This window comes from Pieris napi, chromosome 6 (genome assembly GCF_905475465.1).
Source record: "Pieris napi chromosome 6, ilPieNapi1.2, whole genome shotgun sequence".
Lineage (NCBI taxonomy): Eukaryota > Metazoa > Arthropoda > Insecta > Lepidoptera > Pieridae > Pieris > Pieris napi.
The window spans coordinates 8,739,412-8,752,592 of record NC_062239.1 but is presented as its reverse complement, the minus strand read 5'-3'; the positions used below and the strand labels follow the sequence as shown (position 1 = coordinate 8,752,592).

The window sequence follows — 13,181 nt, the reverse complement described above, 5'->3', positions numbered from 1 at the left end:
TAAAAATCGGCAAAAAAAATCTTTAAAAACGTGTTTAATTCGGGTGAAATATCATCGCATAAAAGTTGTAACCGAAACCGAAGTCGCAGCTAATTTTTGGATATGTTATGAAGAAATGTCTTAGCAAAAATTTCCATCCGGTTGAAGAGCCAGATTCGACAAGAGTTTTGACATATTGCTTTCTTAGGACTTCTCAGAATGTGACCAAGGAAAATACTACTGTTATCATTAATAAATTACTATTTCATACATTGTTAATAATAATTTCGAGCGAGGCATTAGGATAGAGCTTACTTTCTGTAAAAGAATAGATTTTGCAGAATCTAAATTCGATGACTTTTCGCGAATCTACACGTGTCTGAACTTTCTGTTATTTTCGACGCGCGACGACTTGAAAATGCGGCATACACGACGCTTACGAACGGAATAGGTTCCCAAGCCAGGTAGGGATGATTCCCCATTTATAACGGTCATACTAGGTATACCACTACAACTATTCCAACCATTAAAAGTCCCTAGAAAATAGATTTTTTCCTACTTTTGGCCAGCTTTTAGGGATTTCAGACCACTGTGCGTTGGTAGGAAACATAGCGGTCGGATATTATAATTTTGGCATTTTGTAGCATATACATAATAATAAAACAAACATGAATATTAATGCTCATATGTTTAATTGTTTTTTGTTTATGAATACAATCAAGTTATTATGTATTACAAAAAAATAATTAATAAACAAAACTTTCACGAGTTGCTTCAATTTATTTTTATACATCATTTATTTTGTCCAAAACTGCCCTGCGATTCTGTAACTCACTTTTCGAACTCACACAGCGGTTTTTGCAGCGGCGGTCGCGCCCAAATCAGTCGTAAAGCAGTCATTTTATGATTTGACATTCTGATAAGAAGGGAGCTTGTAGTTTATTGTTTATGAGAATGCCAAATCGTACCGTGAAAACCGCTGTGCGAGTTCGAAAAGTGAGTTACAGAATCGCAAGGCTGATTTTGAATTACCGCTGTATCCGCGTCATTCTTTCGAATCGCTGTACACAAATATATTGTTCGTCAATATCTAGTGAATTCACTATCTAGTGAAAAAACATCGTAAAGGAACTCGTCTACGAAATTAACGGCAAATATGTCGACCCAAAAATATTAAAAAAAAATGCTGTGCCCAAAACCAAGGAACGTAGAGCAAAGACTTTTTTTTATTTAACCTCTTTATCATTTGTCATTGACTGAACGTGATCTCAAGTGAGAGTAGTTGTCTTAGGTCTTTTCTACGGCTTTTCTAGTTAATGTTAGGGGCCTATTGTATCTTGGAACGGGCCTAGCTAACTTATCAAGTATATATTTTCATTTCTTAATTAATCTTAAAATATTTAAAAAGATATTGCTATTATTCATAACTCTTTTAGATTTTGATGAGATAACTAGGCCCAAAATTAAAACATAAGCCTGACATGTCTTATGATAATTTAAATATATTATAAACACACCGATGTCGGTTGTCTAAACGCTTAAAACAAATATAAACGTACTAAAAATGGAGGTGCAATCCTATAACATCAGAGTGGTACAGTAGATTTAAGTTCCCAAATTATTCGTGTTATTAAGTAGGGAATATTACTAAAAACTTTTTCCTTTCTAGCATTTAATACGTACTTTGAATATATTCGTGATGCTTATTTATAAAAAAAAATCTATGAAAATTTATTATTAACATTTTCCTTTATGTTTATTCCATTATGTTTTACGAACCTTCCTCTCTGACATTATAAGGTTATGCCTATCATTCTGTACTTTGTTATAGTATTAAGTAATTGTATGAATTTTTAATCGTATATCCACGACCTTATAAATAATCGCACGTTTATGCCTCTATCTTCCCGTTCCTCAATAATTTTTAGATAGTCATCATTTTGTCTCTGTTAACAATTTTTGCATTAAATGCACAAATTCTTATGATCGATTAGAATATCTTTAAAGTGTAATATCCTCATCTACCTCTTTTTAGTAAAAATATTCTGGTATATTTATATATATTTTAACTTAAAAATATTTAATGTTAGATGTATCGTAGTTTAAAATGAATGTTAACTTTATTTATCGAGTAGATTTGTAAATAAACTGGATTATTTTTCCAAATATCAATCAAGCTATTAACATAGTTGCTTATGTAATGAAGGAAAACATTGATTATATTTGCGATATGCTAAACTATCAATATTTATTTGATGTGTTTCAATTACTGTTCTAAAAGTAACAATGATTTAAGAGTAATTATTTCTTTACGAATTACTTTGTGAAATAGCTGAACATAAATTATTAAGTATGTATTGGGAATTTCAAATAGCACTGATGACGCTAACCTCAGTATTAGATAAGTATATGTTCAAGATCAATGATATTTTCACTACAAATAAATAAAATATTGTTAAACTCATGACATTGTTGATCCAATGATTGAATTGAAACCAAATATTGAAGCTATCTGAAGTTCCCAATAAAACCCTTCTGTTATGGTTGTTGACTGGATTTATTGTTGTCTCTTCTTAATAAAGTTGTATAAAGTTACTTGTTTTTTTTTCTCTATACTATCTAGGGGCACGGTAGTGAATTCGCCAAGTCGAGCGAAAAGTGGCATGGCCGTACCATCCTTTTCTCGAAGCAGCTCAGGTTATTTTCAAACCCTATAACTTCGTTGTAGATTTAGAAGCATGAGCTACCAAGTTTTTGACACTAAATAATATAATATGTAAATACATTGAAATAAATAACTAAACTTTATCATTAAAAGGAGTTCCTTTAGGCAAGGTTCCGAAGCGTTTTCCCCCTTTGAATTGCTAGACTAATTCTTTGTCCGAGGTAGCTGCCAGATCTTCGGTCTCCTGTGATGTCGACTAACCTTTTTGAAATTTCTTTAAAAAGCCTTAAAGCGCTAGGGTCTCGACACCGAATAATAATAATATGTATTACTTGTAGATACAATGTGTTTCCATGCGATGACCAAGTCAGTTAAGTTAAGTACTTATTTATTTAAAACATAAAAGATCTGTAATATTGATATGGTCATTGTTATGCTGACGACAGCACAAAGGATATTCTACACTGCCCATGCAGGTATTTCTCGGGCAGTTGTCGATCAGTACCGGGACTAACTTGTGTCTCAAGACGAAACCCTGCTACGGGGAGTTTCCGATTGCGGTCGACTAAATCTAGTCCAATTTAACCTCAAGAGCACACAAGATTGCGCGTTTTCCACTAATAAAACCCTTTGTTGCTACTCCTCTGTTGTGAAACACTCTCCTTAAAGAAACAGTCAGCATCTGAATACTTGGCGTTGATACCTGCAGCTGAGTTTCATCATCGGACGTCGAGGCAGAATTCGAAATCCCACCCGTATCGCCTCTACGTCTGTCGTTCCACAACTGAGCGTTTCTTAAGGCAGTTTTTGCTGCGCAACACCCACTACACACAGTATATACATACATATATAGTATATACATATATACACAGTATTTCCGAACCAATTCGACTTAAGGTCCTTCAAGAAAAGAGCGTACCAATTTTTAAAAGGCGAGCCCTTTGGCTTTCAGAGTATCCATGGGCGGAAAAAATTTAAAATACAATACATGGCGACCCTGCCAGGGTAAGCGTACAGAGTTACCAATATAATTAAATAAATTTTCATTTGATAACGTAAATATTCTGCGTAAATACCAGAGATCGTAGGTACCGGTGATACTAATTATTAATTGTAAAATAAAACAATCATGTGCATATTACAGCATTAAAATTTCACCGTATATCCTACACAGTACGTACATAAAATAATTCACGTAATATATGACGTAATATCATATGGGCGAGGCTTTATTTGTTCACGTTATTACCGTCAATTTAAGTTTTTATTATACCTACTGCTGACAGGCGCCAGAGGCGATATTGACCTGAATTAGTGTGCTTTAATGTTCCCAACTAATTGCTCCTATTAGTAGTTTTCTTTGTAATATTAAATTGCATAATAGGTTAACAAAAATAGTTTAATATTAAAAGGGTCTATTTGCTTTAGTGTGATGATTTTAGGATATTGGTTTACTTGATTAAAGGATAAATAATACAAGGAAAACAATTGAATACTTTATTTAAACATTCACTGAGTTCTTTGTGCTTTGAGCCTCTTCAAGGTCCTTGAGTAAGGGGCCTTTACCCCATATCCTTCTGTTCTTCGTGTATGGTATTATACCAATACTTATACCAGATATGACAAGCCACACACCTCCACCGTAGAACGTAGACTCCCAGTTTCCGGTTAAGTCAAATAACAGACCTGCAAAGGAGACGAAAAATGAGCGCCCGGCGAGCATGCGGAGGTGTATTGCCATATTGGTCACGTCATTAAGCATGAACGTGAAATGCCGCCAACGCACTCGCGAGCTTTGTGGCATAAATCTACGTACTAACTTACTTTTAACCCTTACCTCCAAGTGGTGGTCCCATCAAATGTCCGACGCCCTGACTTAAAAGTATAAACCCATAAGCAATAGTAAAATAGTCTATTGGCATCAACTCCATAAGAATAGCCGGGGTATAGGAGTAAGAACTTGCATAGGACACTCCGAAGATTGTGGAAATCACCACAAGCCCCCAATAGTTGGTGATGAATAGTGGATAGGCCCCAACAGAAATCCCACATATAATAAGACAAGTCGCGTAAGCTTTAGTAACGTTGATCCAAGGTTGATCGCCGGCCCATCCCAGAGCCACCTAGAAAAGTTTGCTATCATTAGGAAGTCATCTTAATTTTTAGTTTTTACCATTTAAATCTAATATATAAAATTCTCGTGTCGCGGTGTTTGTAGTTAAACTTCTCCGAAATGGCTTGACCGATTCCCATGAAATTTTGTGTGCATATTGGGTATTGGCTATTTTTTTAATTTGAAGGTATTTTTTTTATTTTTATGATACAGCATTATAAAATACATACAACCCCTAATTTTCACCCCTCTACAATCAACCCCTATTTTTTATTATAAATGATATACATGGCAAAAGGACGTTTGCCGGATCAGCTAGTAATATAGAAAACTTATCTTAGACATCTCTGATTGACATATTTAAGTTATAGTTTGTGGATATAAAAAAAACATGTTAATATTGTAATTACTTCTATACGAGGATGTCATATTGTTTATAGAATATAGTGCAAACGTAAAGTTTGAATTTAAGAGATTAAAATAGTAATTAAATATTGATTTTTAAATGAGGTCGTTGTCAATAAAGCATTATAATTATTATTTCATTTAGATTGTTTCATGTAGTTTTAGTGAGATAACAATATAAGCCTTCATCTAAATATACCTTGATAAGATAAAAAACCTTGTATAAATGTTTTGAAAACCAGATAATATAATTGCCACTTAAGCAAAAACTTAAGCTCTGTAAATAGAGACTAACAAAGTGTTAAAAAATTAGTCTACAACATTTTTAACTTAGTTTTCAGTCTTAGTTTATGTTTAGTCAATAACATAAAATTCATGTTTATCAAAGTGGTATCTTAATATTTTTTTTCGAAAGAGTAATCAAGAAATACAGCTTCTTATTAAATCTTTAAGATTCGGCAATTTGGCCGGCACCTACTACGTACTTTAAGCTTAGGTTTCCTACAAAAGCGGTGCCGTTAACTAACGGGCGTCATTTTATTGTTGTTAATAACGGCCGTCTTTACTTTTAACATAATGCAAAAAAACATCATTTTCGCTTTTCGCAACAACGTTTCCACTCATTGTATTAATTAAATATGGGCACCGCTACACGCGAAAAATGTTGAACTAATGTTTATCGGCCTACTAATTGTAACGGCCGTCATGCAAATGACAGCACCGCTGTTTACCGTTACGGTGACACTCAACGTTCTCTAGGAAACCTACTCCGATGTTATTTATAGACAACGTATGGGTGACGTCACCCAACGCTACATTACGGCCGTTAGATAACGGCACCGCTTTTCTAGAAAACCTAAGCTTTACTTTAGTATATATATTAATACTTATAACTTTCTAGGCAAAAACAGCAAGAAAAATGCTTAACTAGTAGTTTTTAGTTTTGTTATTGTTGACAACTTATTCGCCGCAAACTTTATCAATTTGTTAGTTCCTAAAATAATGTACTCACTATACCAAATCCACTGGCGATACCAATGACGCTTATCATCAGAGCTCCTCCTTCCATATTAACAGAGGTCATATAGGATTTCAGAAAGAAGTAAGGTATAATCGCCCAAACAAATAACAGGAGAGAGCCAATGTTGAACATAATGAAGTGAAATTCGATGAACATCCTCATATCAAATATAGATTTTAGGCCATCCATTAAGCGCTGGTACCATTTCTATAAAAATACATTCATTTGAGCCAGAAACAATTTTTGGGCGCTTGTTTAGCCAAATTTACGAAAACAAACCTAAACATTAGCACTATTTAACAAAATCTAGGAATAAATCACTATCTTTGGAGAAAGCAACAGTTGAAATAGAGTTTAAAAATACTAAAACGTTATCTCCCCGAACCTCTTGAAGTGTGTGTTACTTAAAATAAATTATAGACATAAATAATACCCACCCGCAGCGTTTTAAAATTTCATGCATTTTGGCGTGTTTGAACTATTCACGGGTTGAGTTTAATCAATGCGGACTTACCCGTTCATCATCTGAATAATACGAATTGAGAGACCATGTTGAATTTTTATAAATGTCTGGCAACGATGAAGCTCTGAGCTTGTACCTTGGTATATTCATCATGGCTCCACGATGCATTATTGTATTTCTATAAAGCGGCATGTCACGGAGATAATGATGATCGGTGTTAAATTGTCTGGAAATCCAGCTAGCGGTAGTCGGTAGGGTTTTAGGGTGATCTTTATTGGCGTGTATTTTTTCTTGTGTACCTTTTTCGATAGTCATGTTGTTATCTTTTTTATAATCGACTACTGATGTTTTCGTTTCACTCTTTGGAATAGTTTTTGGGTTATCTTGAGATCTCGTTGGTTTACTCGAATCTGGTGCATCGGAACTCTTTTTCGTCATTTTAGATTTGTCTTCTTCTTTCGGTCTTTTCGCCATAACGGTCACTTTCATTGGTACTGGTTCATCCACGTTATTTTCGTCGACAATATCAACATGTAAATTTTCCTCTGATCGTCTTCTAGTTATTAAATGAGGATAGTTTTCTAGTATTATTCTGTACAGTTTTTTATTTTTCATTAACCGTTCGATCACTTCCGTAGGTATCTGAAAAGTTATTGTCATTAATATTGTTTTATAGAAGCTGTTTCAAAATGATTTTATGGGAATAAAATTACTTACTTTATCATGTCTTTGAATAAAAGTTGGCAGTTGTATGTCAGAATGCGTTCTTTTACAGGATTGCTCTGCATTCATCTGTGTTGTTACCGCCAACTGTTTGGCTTCAGCTAATGTCGTCGTTAGTGTGTCCAAAATATATTCAGGACTTTCTCCACTCTTTAATAGATCATTTAATTCATCTATGTTTAAGAAGGCTGACTCTCCTCCTACTGATCTAGATGAGACAGAACCGGTGCTAGAAGACTTTCTATGTCTAGTCTTTGCTCCTTTTTTTTCCCTGGCTTCTTTAACTATGAGCCAATCAGGGTCTCTCATTAATGCACCACAAACACACATATTTAGTATAGTACCTGCCAATAGCACCAACGTGTTTCTCCAATCATATAATTCTATAAAATAATTTGTCAAAGGCGAATATATTAAAGTACCGAACCCGATTCCACATGAAGCTAATGATACGGCTAAAGTTCTTCGCTTATCAAACCAAAAAGCAACAGATACAACTGATGTAACATATAAAATTCCCATAGCTAATCCACTGAGTGTACCCAAGGTTAGGCAAAGCATTTCAATAGAATCGCTTAATGCAGACAGTAAGAAGCCACATGTAGATAGAACCCCAGCAATCATAGTCATCGTTCTGCAACCATACCGATCTACTAGAGCACTCATGATGGGTCCGGAAATCAAAGGTATAGATATAAATAAGCTTCCAATAAGAGAGGTTTTTGATTGTGATGCATCGAAGTAATTAGTGAACTCTTCGTGCAATATACCGAAAGAGTAAGCTAATCCATCAGCACAGGCTGATACTAAAAAGGCGGCGAATACAACCACCCAACCCCAACCACCGTCAGGAATAGGTGGCAATTTATTTTCATCAGTCTCATCGGAACAAATACTATTATCATCTAATCCTTCGAATTTTACTCTTTCTCCAGCTGGCGAGCCCTCTATAACAAAACGTGCTACAATTTCATGGCTATTTCTTGATTTTATGGAATTTATTTTGTCAATATCTTGTTTTAAATCTTCTCCGTTTTCTTTGTGAGCGTCGCCATTCAGGTTATATGATTCGTTTCCGACCATATTTATCTTTTAACGTGATATTTGTTTTTCACTGAAACTTTTTGAGATCTAAAACAATAATAAAAGTCAACTATTATGTAAATAAATATGTTATAGAATTATGTTAAGTCCATAAAATCATGAATGATGCTTTGATGAAGCATGTACGGTAGAGATGTTTATCATCATAATATCGCCATGCACTTCATAATTAGTCATCAATTAAAAATGTGTGAAATGTAGCTAACAGTTATCGAAGCTATATGTATAATTGATAGCTTTTTATTTCATATATACATCATATGACCATATCCATCATCAACTAATCACGACCTAATTCTTAAGTCCTAGGTACGGTTATTTATTTATCTCCATACCGTATTTAGCTTTAATTATGTTAGAATTTGTATTATTGGCAGGCAGCTTTAATTTTGTGTACTATCATATAAGGAGGTGTTATGTATACTGAAAAAGATACGTATCACTCATTTATAACATGTGCGTCTGTTAGCACATTTTTGGATATCCATTAAGATATTTAGCGTTCCTTTGTTGGAATCAAATAATTATTTGTACGGAATTAATTTAAACGTTTTTCCTTATTCATAAATGGCTCCATCGCTGTTCAATAACAAAAGTACATTAGCTCTGTGACATAATTGTATTGATTGTAGCTAGTGTTTTGTTTTAATGACAAGTAATACCTAGGTACCTAATTTCCCTTCTGTCTCTTTTAATTTGCAGTAATCGTAAAACGCGTACTGAATTCAAAATACAAATTCCAAAGACATCGAATCGTAAACGTGTCAAGGGCGTGGGTTATTTTTAACAGTGGAGATGTCACAGTTTTCCATACCAATCATTATCAGCATATAATAATTTTTGCAAGTGTAGGTAAATATCGAATTAAATCTAATAGTATTTCAAACGATAAAGTTTAACCTGTTTTAGTACCTATCTTTAGGAATACATAGTTATATCTGTACATAAATATGCTTAGAAAACGGTAAATATTCTATCATCAATCAGTCGACAGCTTTTGTTAAATTTTTCTGATATAACCCAGAGCACGTATTTAGGCGATAATTATCTTCCTGACTTATTTAAGAGTTTTTCGTCTAAATTTAGTACGAGTTGCAAAACACTGGGATGCAGGTGCGTTGGTATTTTGATTTATTTTCGTCCATTCAACTCAGTTAACAATAATTACCGACAAATATACCGACAGTTTAACAATAATTTATAATAACCGATATGTCTTTATTATGTTTAATAAGATACTAATATGTTAACAGCTTAACATCGTTAAATATCACTAAATAATCCCTAAATATGCTTTGAGATAGATGAACCTACAGCGCATTTTCCAGACCGTAAATTAAATATATATAACTATGTATATGGAGGCTGCATATCAATGTATCTTATATCATATCTCTTGTTATGCCCACCTATTATACAGAGATAAAGTTAACAATATAAAAAATTCTAATATGGCCGTAATACTAGTTTCAACTCTCGAAACAATAAGTAATAAATAACACTTTATACACTATTGATTTATGTAAGCTTTTACTAGTATAACCTATAATGTATCGTCAAAATTGTTGATGACAATATACCTAATTAGACGTTTGCCTTCTATTATAATTTAGTACGTCTAAATGTTCTCCTTTAAACCTCAGTTCATACGTAATATGCATTTACTGCCGGCTATTTTAAAAACAGACAATGGAAAAGTTGAGGTCAGTGACTCATCGATAAATGACTGAAAATAATGTGTCATGAATTTAATACGATATATTCCTATGGGTATTTATCTTGTTTATTAACGAAATTAAGTGTATTATAAAAATTGTTAAAATCACGATATTTTTATTAGGTACGTAATTAGCAATTATAATGTTATTATAATACGCGAAAAACGGTTTGAAAGATTTAAATAAATAAATCCTTTATTGAAAGTGGTATATTATAGATGAATTAAAAAAACTGCAGAATCAGCCATCTGCAATGCAAATGTTTAATTATAATTAAAAGCTGTTCAACTGTTTTATAAAATTCTATGTTATATTATGTTTATATGTTATTGGTTTAGAGTATACTATGTTTCTATATGTAAACATAGAATACTCAAAACTTATAAATTAAGATTTTCATTAATTTTAATAGATTTTCACCTTTTCACCTGACGATAAAATGATAACACAACCAGTAAGGGTCATGGTTTCGTCGCAAAATAATCAGATTCCGGTTTTCATTATCAAAATTACAATTATTTATTTTTAATGTAATAAATTTATTATAATGAATTAGTATTGACTGACGTTTCGAGTGCACAAACAAGCATAGTTAAAGGTTGATTGTCAAAAAATATATTATATACTGTAGATTAATAAAATAAAAAAAAAATCCATCCGAAAATGTGTATTTTCTTTGTAATACCAATTTTGATCATTAACTTTCATTTCGATATAATTAAATTTTGCCTGCAAGTACCGAGTATCAATAAAAATATTTTATAGTTCTTAGACTAAAATATTATATACTTATAGGTTTTTAAACAAAAAGTTATCCATTTGTTAAAAAAAAATATTATATCAGTAAGACTACTCCAATTACTCAAAATTTACAATTTCAAACTTTGAGCATTTGCTGTGCAATACATTCTAGTTACCGGAATTAATTCAATATTGATAATACATATTCAACAGACGGCTGATAAGTAAAACGAATCGATAAATAACAGAACCCGAATATATTAAAATAGACTTACCTCATATATGGTTTTAGGACACTTATGTATTAATTATTACACATGCATATGACGCGTCTGTTTGCTCAGACGGTCATGTGTACACTGAAGGGAATCGTCATCTTACGTGAGACTGGATGGATGCTGTGTCGCTGAAGGTTCAGTGATAACGAATTGTTGGATTCGAAACGGTCATAAAGACTAAATTAAAAGTACAGTTTTGATCGGAATGAATCGAGTAAATTATATTCATTTAACATTTTACAGACAATGTAGTAAAATTAAGTCATTATTACAAAATATAATCAAGAGTTCTCTGTTTTAAAATTTTTTCGTATATCTTGTAAATCATTTGACGATTAAAAGCTTGAAATTATAATATTAAAAGGTAGAAATATTTTATTAATTGCAAATTTAATTGTAAATTTTTCCTTTTCTAAACTTGTTTCTAAAATTGTTCATTAAAACCTTAACATAACAATCAAATACAGTACATATGTATTTATAATTTTCTTATCCTACGTCGTAGATAATATTATACCTTAATAATTAAAAATTAACAAAAATTTAAAAGTTTGGTACCTGTGGCAGTGTAGCTTTAACGATGGCGGAATGTTCTCGCTGTATTACGATACTTAATTCGTTGAGCGAGGAAAGCACAAGTCACCGATACTATCAGCAACTTAAATCTTCAAGTAGTCCAAATGGAACAAAATTGAAGTTGGAGGAAAGACTTTTATATTTGAGACGTATATTGTTTTGTCTGCGGCGCCCAGCTTTTTTCCTTTCCGCAGGAGGTAAGTCGAGGCTAATTAGATTACTTAATGGTTACATTGTCTTTAAAAGGAAACAGTGCCTGAAAATGGGTCGCACGCATTAACATCATTCGCCCGCGTAAAGCCATGTCGATATAGCTGATGGATATAAAAATGAAGCACAATACAGTTTTGAACTTTATGACATGACAAAAAAGATTCGGGTGGCCCATAAAGCCCTAATACTTCACTGAAAGAAACCTAATGACAATAATAACTCATTTGCGATACTTCATAGACGTAATGAAACCGAACCGTTTTTGAAGAGTGTTGAAAGTGGATCGCGTACGATAAAGATCGTGGTCTAAGCGTGGCCAGGCTTCATAGACTGTGCTGAATCACAACCTTACCTCGCAATCAGGTGATGCTTTGTGTATGGTGGTATTGGAAAATCATTGTTTATTATAGGCTTTCACCGTTGGGCAGAACAATCGATTTGGTTCTACTGTCAACATCTGATGAGATTCAAGCAAGAAACGAAGCGATGAATTCAAGAAAGATTCATCACAATATCGGTAGACACCACCTTACGACACTCAGCAAAAATTAAAAAGTGGCTGGGATGTATTAATACCGTATATTCCTGACCTTCAGAATATTCGCATTCGGTCTCTTCAGGATAATTGAGGCGAGACAGGAGTCTTGATGTTAACCTGACATCTGGGAATCCTTTTCCAAACTGTCTCGATTGGTTAGGAGTATAATATTCTACAGAAACAGGCTAATGGCACAAATAATATATATCTTTGAGTATAAAATTTCTTGGTTTTATTGACTCGTTAGTCAACACTTAATGGCATTTGTTAAAATAAAATGAAATACTTTGGTACTACCTAACAAACTGATTTAGTCTTCTAACAAAATATATAAAAGCGATTTAACGTGCTTTTGAATTTACTTTTGTAACGACTTTAAATATATATTTTTTAATTTAACGTACATTAATAAAAAACACTATAGGATATACCTATTAGAGAGTAACAAGTCTAAATAGTTTATTAAGTCAATCGTAAAATTAAGCATTTTATAGATGTTGTGACACTCGAATACAAATAGACTGTATATATTGTGGTTTTGATCAAGTCTGCACACATACAAATCAGTATCCGCGCTTTGTAGCGGAGTGGTCTTATCATTTATTCCTTTATTTCTGTGGTCTTGTGTTCACATGAACCAAAAA

General features: G+C 32.9%; 1 protein-coding gene across 1 annotated transcript; it reads right to left on the bottom strand.

Annotated features, from left to right (window-relative positions):
• Positions 1-4,127: 4,127 nt before the first annotated feature.
• On the bottom strand, positions 4,128-11,338 carry LOC125050299 (monocarboxylate transporter 1-like). The gene is made up of 6 exons (XM_047650041.1): positions 11,208-11,338; positions 7,364-8,500; positions 6,698-7,288; positions 6,175-6,390; positions 4,482-4,767; positions 4,128-4,330 (listed from the first exon to the last, which is right to left on the bottom strand). Exons 2-6 carry the CDS (start codon positions 8,450-8,452, stop codon positions 4,146-4,148), a joined length of 2,367 nt encoding a protein of 788 aa, XP_047505997.1. The 5' UTR covers positions 8,453-8,500; positions 11,208-11,338; the 3' UTR covers positions 4,128-4,145.
• Positions 11,339-13,181: the final 1,843 nt, after the last annotated feature.

Excerpts from the sequence above, each read along its gene's own strand:
- LOC125050299 (XM_047650041.1), bottom strand. The coding sequence starts at position 8,452 with ATGGTCGGAAACGAATCATATAACCTGAATGGCGACGCTCACAAAGAA. Across the intron at positions 4,768-6,174 it reads TCGCCAGTGGATTTGGTATA|GTGGCTCTGGGATGGGCCGG; the intron begins GTGAGTACATTA and ends AAACTTTTCTAG. Across the intron at positions 4,331-4,481 it reads GATGGGACCACCACTTGGAG|GTCTGTTATTTGACTTAACC; the intron begins GTAAGGGTTAAA and ends TCTCCTTTGCAG.